This window comes from Triticum dicoccoides, chromosome 5A (assembly GCF_002162155.2).
Source record: "Triticum dicoccoides isolate Atlit2015 ecotype Zavitan chromosome 5A, WEW_v2.0, whole genome shotgun sequence".
NCBI classification, from domain to species: Eukaryota; Viridiplantae; Streptophyta; class Magnoliopsida; order Poales; family Poaceae; genus Triticum; species Triticum dicoccoides.
In genome coordinates this window covers 654,416,987-654,426,617 of record NC_041388.1, presented here as the reverse complement: position 1 = coordinate 654,426,617, position 9,631 = coordinate 654,416,987, and the positions used below count along the sequence as shown (strand labels likewise).

At 51.1% G+C, this 9,631-nt stretch overlaps 1 protein-coding gene across 1 annotated transcript; it reads right to left on the bottom strand.

Moving 5' to 3' along the window:
• Window positions 1-7,014: 7,014 nt before the first annotated feature.
• LOC119303787 (phenylacetaldehyde reductase-like) lies at window positions 7,015-9,110 on the bottom strand. The gene is made up of 6 exons (XM_037580932.1): window positions 8,883-9,110; window positions 8,612-8,787; window positions 8,352-8,540; window positions 8,016-8,178; window positions 7,465-7,651; window positions 7,015-7,369 (listed from the first exon to the last, which is right to left on the bottom strand). The coding sequence occupies exons 1-6, from the start codon at window positions 9,013-9,015 to the stop codon at window positions 7,225-7,227; spliced, it is 993 nt and encodes a 330-aa protein (XP_037436829.1). The 5' UTR covers window positions 9,016-9,110; the 3' UTR covers window positions 7,015-7,224.
• Between the last annotated feature and the right edge of the window lie 521 nt (window positions 9,111-9,631).

Sequence of the window (9,631 nt, the reverse complement as noted above, 5' to 3'; positions counted from 1 at the left end):
ACTCCTGGAGTCCGGGAGGTCGCCTTGCGGCGCCTCCAGGACCACCTCCTCCCGGCTTGGAACCTGTTGGGACAACACTTCGGTGTCGTCCGTAGGGAGGGGGGAGGAAGCCGTCGGAAGCGAGTTCACATCCGACGAGTCCAGTGAGCCGCTCGATGACGCGTCGAGCCGGTCTTTGGGTGGGCTGCATAAACATATTCGACGTAAGGGAAAGCTGTGCAATAAACGAATACTATGAATTACTCTGGTATCCGAATACTTACATTTTGCCAGGGGCTTGGCCCTGGGCTTCCACTCCTCTCCGCCATCATCAGCGTCGGTGGAGTAGTCCGGAGGAAGGGTTTCCCCTTCTTGGACCCTCCGGCCTCCCTAGAGAGGGCGGCCTTCCTTTTCTTCTCTCCTCCCGCTGGAGGGGGAGAGGTTTCTTCTTCTTCCTCCTCGTCTTCACGGGAGGAATGCGCCTCGGAACCATCGGATGATGGGTCCGACACCTCCTAGCGCCGGGCACTCTTTCGAGTCCCCGCGGCCTTTTTTGCGGCCTTCTTCTCCGGCACCACATAGGGTGCCGGAACCAGCAGCTTCGCCAAGCGAGCGTCCGCTGGGCCTTCGGGCAAAGGAGCCGGACAGTTGATCTGTCCGGATGTCACCTGCCAATCATGTCAAAGGTAAGGGAGCTTAGATCCCGCATGGAGTCAAACTATGAAAAACTGATACCCTGTAAAAGGAAAAAAAACAGCTTACCGCGAGAGCGTGACGCTGCGCACTGAATCCGCGATCCTCGGTAGCGGATGCGGGAGCCTCGGCGCCCTTGAAAAGCACCTTCCAGGCATCTTCGTACGTCGTGTCGAAGAGCCTGCTCAGAGTTTGGTGCCGCGCCGGGTCAAACTCCCACAGGTTGAAAGCCCGTTGTTGACACGGGAGGATCAAGCAGATGAGCATAACCTGGACTATGTTGACAAGTTTGAGCTTCTTGTCCACCAGGGTTTGGACGCATGTTTGGAGTCCGGTCAGCTCTCCCTTCTTGCCCCACGACAAGCCCGTCTCCTTCCAGGAGGTGAGCCGCGTAGGGGGTCCGGATCGAAACACAGGGGGTGCGACCCATTCGGTGTCGCGCGGCTCGGTGATGTAAAACCACCCCGATTGCCACCCCTTCAGGGTCTCCACAAACGAGTCCTCGAGCCATAGGACGTTGGCCATTTTGCCCACCATGGCGCCTCCGCACTCCGCCTGGTTGCCGCGCACCACCTTTGGCTTGACGTTGAAAGTCTTGAGCCATAGCCCGAAATGGGGGCGGATGCGGAGGAAGGCCTCGCACACGACGATAAACGCCGAGATGTTGAGGATGAAGTTCGGGGCCAGATCGTGGAAATCCAGGCCGTAGTAGAACATGAGCCCCCGGACAAATGGGTGGAGAGGGAAGCCCAGTCCACGGAGGAAATGAGGGAGGAACACCACCCTCTCATGGGGCCTAGGGGTGGGGATGAGCTGTCCCTTTTCAGGAAGCCGGTACGCGATGTCGTTAGACAGGTATCCGGCCTTCCTCAGCTTTTTGATGTGTCCCTCCATGACGGAGGAGACCATCCACTTGCCTCCCGCTCCGGACATGGCTGGAGGAGGTTGAGGTGGGGAGTGCGGACTTGGGCGCTGGAGCTCGAGTGCGCAAGAATGGATAGGCGAAGGAGGAAGAAGGCGTAGGTGAAAGGGTGGATCCTTATCCCCTTATATGGGTGGACGCAACTACATGTCCCCACTAGCCTGGTAAAACTCGCTTATCTTCAAGCGCCGTAATCAATGGCGCGGTTGGGTTACCCACGCCCGTATTGATGAGAATCCCGGAATAAGGGGACACGATCTCTGCTTTAACAAGACGTGCCAAGGAAACCGCCTCGCATGACGCGCTGAGGTGGGATAATGAAATGACTCGGATAAAGGCTTGGCCGTGGTGTGTCACGCTACGGAATACGTCAGCAGATTAGATTTGTGTAAATATTATTCTCTCTATGGCAATATGTGGAAACTTATTTTACAGAGCCGGACACTATCTTTGTGTTCAAAATCTTCTATGAAGTACTTGGAGGAGGAACCCGCCTTGCAATGCCGAAGACAATCTGCGCGCCGGACTCGTCGTCATTGAAGCCTGGTTCAGGGGCTACTGAGGGAGTCCTGGATTAGGGGGTGTCCGGATGGCCGGACTATACCTTCAGCCGGACTCCTGGACTGTGAAGATACAAGATTGAAGACTCCGTCCCGTGTCCAGAAGGGACTTTCCTTGGCATGGAAGGCAAGCTTGGCGATACGGATATGAAGATCTCCTACCATTGTAACCGACTTTGTGTAACCCTAACCCTCTCCGGTGTCTATATAAACCGGAGGGTTTTAGTCCGTAGGACAACATACACATCAACTATCATACCATAGGCTAGCTTCTAGGGTTTAGCCTCTCCGATCTCGTGGTAGATCTACTCTTGTACTACCCATATCATCAATATTAATCAAGCAGGACGTAGGGTTTTACCTCCATCGAGAGGGTGTCCGAACCTGGGTAAAACTTCGTGTCCCTTGCCTCCTGTTACCATCCGGCCTAGACGCACATTTCGGAACCCCCTACCCGAGATCCGCCGATTTTGACACCAACACCCGTAATCATCTATGCGTCTAGCATTTTCCCTATCTTGGTGGTCAAGTATTATGTTAGGCGTATATATATAGATGGCCTTGGAACCTAATGTTGTTAGGCGTTTATTTTGGTGATGTGATATGTTAAGTTATGAGTTAAGAACTGCTCTGATGTTAGCTGTAATGACTAGTATGCTTAAGTTATGAACTGCTTGTCCCCAGGTTAAAAACTGCTATGTTAGTGAACTTGAGATACATTCAATGCGGCTCGAATGGGATCTCAAATCATAACCCTGATCAGTGGCGAATCTAGAAAGAAAATGGAGGGTGGGCTCAAAATTTACGCTAAAAAAATTGAACGCTCTTTTGAAGAAAAATTGATTATCTCCTAATACTTATGTGTGCAAATAAACCAAAATTTTCCTAGATTACTACCGGAAACATCTAGTATTTATTAGAATTTTTTCCTGATGTTTTCAACAATATTAAATGTTGAACAAAAATTTGAATTTGTTTAGCGAGATAGCCCTTATCTCCAAATCCATTCGTCCAAATAAGCTCAAACTTTCTCACATTAGTCTTCTTTATCTTTCTCAAATTTGTGCAAAGTCTTCTTTCTTTTCATTTCTACAAATAATCCAAACAAGGATAGAAATTAGTTCATGAATTAATAATAACTAAAGCTATCTAGAAGCTACTGACTAGAACTAAACTAGCTAAACCTACAGCACATAAATGAGGCAATTTGACATTTGACAACAGAGTAGCATACTACAGCACATCACTGAAACAAGCATCAAAAGAAAGTAAAAATATAGCCAGAGTACCGAGAAGAAATCTAGAGCCTCGGTTGCCTCGGAGTCGGAGGTCGTCAGGCGCAGTCCACTGCTCAGGCGGTGGGCTACAGACAGGCGTCCGCTGCCTCAGGCGATGGGCGACCTCCCCGTGCTGGCTCCCTCTTTGGGCGACGACCGGCGAGCCGGCATCTGTCAGGGAGCCGAGGTCTGCGCGGTGTGGCGACCGGCGGGGTGGCGAGCTACGCGCCGCGACTCCGCCAGCTCCTGTCGCCCGGCGGCTAGGTCGTCGATCCGGCAGCTTTTTTTTTTAGGGTGGAAAACCAACTTTATTCATGAAATTCCACATGAAGTGGGATACATCTAGGGTTATGTGGAGCACCTAGATAGACATGGTGTTCTGGACCTCTACTCAAACAAAACTTAGCTAATTTATGTGCTTCATAGTTAACAGCACGACTCTCGAAAGTAAAAGAACATTGAAAAAGAGAAACTTTCAAATTTATCTCGCTAATGATAGCTCCATATTGTCCCCGGGCCCTCCTTGTAATATCAGAGACCACCTGTTGGCAATCCGACGCCAATATAAACTGGTGGATACCCAAATCTTCGGCGAGGGCTAGTGCCTCCCGACAAGCCATTGCTTCCAAGGTAGCCGGATCAGTAACTCCATCAATCACCAGCGCCGAGCTACCGAGAAAATTTCCCCCTTCGTCCCTGCATATTGCCGCGGCAGAACCTCCTGTTCTCCCTCGAACTCCAGCGTCAACATGAATTTTGCAGTAACCCCGAGGTGGCTTCTTTGGTTGCGTGGTTCTTTGCATCGAACGCGTCCTGCTCGCCCTTGTTTGCTCTTGGTTGCCATTGAGAGCTCCCAGCTCAGAAATAAAGCTCGTGATGAATCCATGAGTAGCATGGGGGCTCTGAAAGATTGACTCGTGGATGGCCTTGCGTCTTGCATGCCAGATCGACCATAGTGTCACCGCCACGAGGACAAACTCATCATGAGAAGAGGTGTCCATTATTGAGAAAAGCCACTGTTTTGCCTTAGGCTCGGTAGTGGTTATGATTTTATGTGTGATCTCTTCCCTCGTGAGCGCCCATACGCTTCTTGACGAGGTGCATTCAACCAGTGAATGACGCCATGAATCCCGAGCACCACACAGACCGCACTGTGGCGAGTCATTCATGTGCCGGTGGGCACGCACATCGTTCGTCGGAAGTGAATGTTTGGCCAGCCGCCATAAGAACATGCGCACTTTCCCTGGGACATCAGTTTTCCATAGGGTTTTCCATGCTCCTTCCTCTGCCCTTGCACTCGACGGCCCCGGTCCCTCTTCAAGCCAAGCTTCTCTACGAGCTCTCGTCGCAACCAACATGTTATAAGCATACTTCACCGTGAAGTTGCCATGCTTTTCGTGATGCCAAGCCCAAAAGTCTGGGAGATTACGGGTACACAACGGAATCCCCAGGATCACTTGAGCATCCATCGGCAGGAACGTCGCCTGCACCAATTGTTTGTCCCATGCAGCGGAATTGCTCAAGATCAGCTCAGACACCCTCGTTGGTGGATTCAACGTCAGGCATCCGTAAGGTTGTTTCCGTTCATCCCTAGGTAACCAGTTTTGTGTCCAGATTGTCGTGGTGGCTCCATTACCGATTCTACTGATCAGGCCCAGTTTTAAGGTGTCCCTACCTTTCAAAACCGCTCTCCAAACTTGACTTGGGTGGCCCCCCAGATCGGCTTCAAGAAGATCTTTATTTGGGTAGTAGACGCTCTTCAGAATTCTCGCACTTAGAGACTCAGGATTCTGCAAGAGGCGCCATGCCTGGCGGGCTAGCATGGCTAAGTTGAATAACTCAAAATCCTTGAATCCCAAGCCACCCATGCTTTTGGGTTGGGTCATAGTTTTCCACGAAACCCAATGGGGTTTTCTTTTTCCCTCTTTGCTTCCCCATCAAAATTTTCTGATGAGCATATTGAGGTGTTCACACAACCCTCTGGGTAATTTAAAACATGACATAGAGAAAACCGGGACTGCCTGGGCAACAGCCTTCACCAGAACCTCCTTCCCTACTATGGACATGGTCTGTTCAATCCATCCTTGCAACTTGCTCCACAAACGGTCTTTGAGATACTTGAATGCACCGTTTTTTGAGTTGCCAATATCTGAGGGCATACCCAAATATTTCTCGTTTAGAGTTTCATTGGGGATATTAAGTGTGTCCTTAATCTCTTGTCTGACTGCATCCGGTACCCCTTTGCTGAAATAAACAGAGGACTTTGAGTAGTTGATGCGTTGTCCCGTTGCTTGACAGTAAGTGTCTAGAACCTGGTAGACCTCGTTGGCCCCCACACCGTTTGCCTTGAAAAACAGCAGGCTGTCATCAGCAAATAAAAGATGGTTCACTGGTGGCGCCAAGGGAGCTACCTGTAGACCATGCAAGTTGGATGACTCACTTCTCGATTTTAGGAGGCACGAAAGGCCCTCTGCTGCTAGCAAAAACAAGTATGGAGAAATCGGGTCCCCTTGTCTGATACCTCTCGAAGGGATAAACTGTTGCAACTTCTTCCCATTGAACAAAACAGAGAATTTTACTATGTTGGGCCTCCCGATGCATAGTGCGGCTGACTCGCTAAACTGCTCGTGCAGCCTGCTCGTTTTCTCGCCTGCCCAATTCTCTTACATGGGCCGACTGGCCGGCTTTTCCTGTGTTGGGCCTCCCCATGCATAGTAATAAAAATAAATTTTGCGATTTTGGAGGGTAGGCTCGAGCCTATCGAAGCCTGGCCGGTAGATTCGCCACTGACCCTGATCCTAACCCCACTTACCCGCATCTCCATGTCCATGCCGGTGCACTCGAGGTCATCGTTGTTGCTCTCCTCTATGTCCTTCCACGAAGGCATTGCTAAGCGGCAATGAACAGGAGAGGCGTCAGCACCGACATCAAGCTGAGAGTGAGGGAGGGAGAGCTAGAGCGGAGATCAGAGGAGAGTAAGGGAGTGTTCGGAGTCCCTCCGCTCCCAGACTCGGCCCCGCGGAGCCGGCGGAGTTATAGGCTAAAATACTGGAGCTGGAAATTAGGTGCTCCGCAACCCTTCTAATTCCACGGATCTAGTGGATATTTGAACAGGGCCTAAGTGAGTTAGTGCTACTCTTTTGAATAGCGCCGGTTAATGGCCGTCACCGCCTCTCAGTCTCCCCTACTATCCGACATGGTAAGCTTCAGCGGGCCTAACATGTCAGAAATTGGACTAAATCACCTCAGATCAGTCATAAGTGTTTATTGAGAAAATTAGTAAGAAAACCAGCAGATTTTTGTAGCGCCCAAGGAATGTGGTAGCAAACCTGAAATTGAACTTCGAATGTAGTAATTTTCTGCAATTCACTCCAAATTTTCATGGGGAAAAACACACATGTTACAAGTGCTAAAAAGTAGTACAATCCATGGAAAGATTTGACACGAACATAATGCCATGAAACTGAATTTGCGCAAAGAAATTCGATTTTGTGGGCATTTTTAGTTTCATTATTGGCTCGATTACGAGAGTACTGTTTTCTTCTCTTATCCTGGACAATTATTCATCGGTGACCTTCCTCGCAACACGCAAAGATTTGTCGGAACAGTCTAGCAAAAGAACCATTACAGTGTACCAGCAGATCAACCAGCCGTTATTGCACAAATCATACAGGCAACTATAAGGTCTAGCACAGGGCTGGGCACAAGCCACAACACATCTCTGAAGCAAGGTTTGATCATGAGCCAGCAACAGAGGGGGAGGAATACAGTACACCTAATAATAATCCAGCCATCAGGCGATGCACCCTCTGCTCCGGAGGCTCTCCACGGCGTCCCTGATGATCTTCTCCAACGGAGTGAACTGCAGGCCCAGCGCCATCAGCTTCTTCGGCACCGCCTCCGCTCTCACCAGCCCAGGCTGCGTGTCCTCACGGAACCTGCCGATGAAACCGATCGAAGGCAATGGTCCGCTCATGTCGTTGTTTGCTATGAAATTATTGTGCTCCAAACATGTGCAGTGTGTGTCGCTTACTTTGGGACTTTGTAGTCGGGGTAGAGCTCGGCGACTTTGGACGCGAAATCGCTCCAGTGACAGATGGGCTCCACGCAGAGGTGCCTCCCGGATGCAGATGGGTTCTCGAACAGCGTGATATGGGCTAACGCGACGTCTTCCACGTGGACTGGCCCGATGAAGAAATTCTTGTACTCCTCGGTGCAGCCTGCGTGTGCAGAGAGACGTGCTTCATATTCGTAGTAACAAATGACACACTGAACCGGACAAGAAAAGTCTTCTGAACTGAAAGAGGCATTGTTCATGTGAAATATGGAGCAGAAAAGTGTTAAGAGATGCTGAAACATGCAGTTTTACTCTGCAGAATGTTCAATACAGCGTAGTAACTAGCTTCATTTCAGACAGCTCTCCTAAAGTAGCAGTAGCAGGCAGTACTCATTTGCTCACCCATTTGCCAAATTCTCAGGTCATCGTTTTTCAATATTAAAGGGCAAATTGTGAAACAGATCTTAAACTATGACCAGAGCATTTGTCAAGACTACATACATGATCGAAGGCTGCAACATGCGTACCTTCAAGCAAGCGGAGAAACATGGCCATGCTAGCATTGATCCTCGGTGGAATCATCGGGCCTAAAACTGTCCCTGGATTGACCACAACCACATCCAGTCCATTCTCCTCTGCAAACTTCCACGCTGCCTTCTCAGCCAGTGTCTTTGAAGCAGGGTACCAGACCTATCCAAGAGAAGATAGAACCTGAGATAACCGCGTTTCATCTTAACAATTTTACAAGATGCCCTGTATGTGCAAAATTTCTGTCCATTGATCCAACAGAATCAAATCGGATTGGGGGGAAAGTTGGATCATGGTTAGTGACTGCACTTTTGTAAGGAGGTCGTATCTCTCACCCCGTTCTTGTCGCAGTAGTCTATGTCGGTCCAGCAGCGCTCGTCGAGGACCTCGCCGGCGGGCCACCCGGGGCAGGGCACGACGGCGGAGACGGACGAGGTCACCACCACCCGGCGCACCCCCCCGGCGTCCTTGGCGGCGCGCAGCACGTTGAGCGTCCCCTCCACGGCCGGCACCACCAGCTCCTTCTGCGCCCACAAAACGAGACACCCCCGCGCTGAGAGGACTGAACGGCAGGACGGTCACGGGGAGGCAGTACCTGGGGGTCGAGGACGCGGTCGACGGTGCAGGGCGAGGCGAGGTGGAAGACGCCGGAGCAGCCGCGCGCGGCGGCGAGCATGGCGGCGCCGTCGAGGAGGTCGCACGGGAAGAAGCGGACGCGGGCCTCGTCGCCGCCGGCGAGCGCCAGGAGGTGCTCCGTCTCGGCCTTGTCATCTGCGACAAAATCAAACGGTGACCTCCGCCGCATCGCAGGTCCGTCTCTGGTCAACGTAATGGCGGTGCGCGGCGGGACGGAGGGTGGCACTGACCGGGGTTGAGGACGGCGGCGTGGACGGCGTAGCCGCGGGCGAGGAGGAGGCGCACGGTCCAGGAGCCGATGAAGCCGCTGGCGCCGGTGACCAGCACCGTCTCCCCCCTGGCCTCCCCAACTCCTGTCGCCATCTCTCCGTGTCCGGTGGTGTGTGTGTGTGGCGTGGTGCTCCTGGTCGACTGGGGACTGAGTGACTGACCACCCCACGTGGGTGAGGACTGAGGAGGAGACGATGAAGTGTGCACGGCTATCGAGTGGTGTGGGAGGTGGCTTCCAGAACCTAAGATTTATTTCTACAGCAGTGCTATGCGGACGACACAATTCAGACGATGCACACACGACACATAAATCCAACCGAACATGCGCATGATAAGCAGGGTAACGGCCGCTGGATTTTCAGGTCGTGCATAGGTCGGGCAGAAACATCGTCTGTGGAGCAGTTTCGTTATTTCTAGGATAGAACCTAAGATTTCATTGATTCGCTTGGTACCAGTTCCAAACTGACAAGATAGCTACTGTTTTGGATCTTGTGCAAAAATCAAATTGGTGCTCCCAAGTGGGCCAAGGCTGTCTGCTTGTCCAGAGTCTCTTTGCTTCAACGACTTCCAACCATGCCCCTGCTTTGGTTTATAGGATAGAAATATCATGAAAATGGAAAAGGTCATTTTAGAATTATAATTTACAGAAATTTTTAAACACGTGAAAACGAAAAACATAAGATTGAAGCGGCATTTTTCTCTTGAATCA

What these genes read in the sequence shown, in the direction of transcription:
- LOC119303787 (XM_037580932.1), bottom strand. Translation starts at nt 9,015, where the DNA reads ATGGCGACAGGAGTTGGGGAGGCCAGGGGGGAGACGGTGCTGGTCACC. An exon ending in CGCCGCCGTCCTCAACCCCG is followed by an intron (nt 8,788 to 8,882) that starts GTCAGTGCCACC and finishes ATTTTGTCGCAG; the next exon opens with ATGACAAGGCCGAGACGGAG. An exon ending in ACCGCGTCCTCGACCCCCAG is followed by an intron (nt 8,541 to 8,611) that starts GTACTGCCTCCC and finishes TTGTGGGCGCAG; the next exon opens with AAGGAGCTGGTGGTGCCGGC.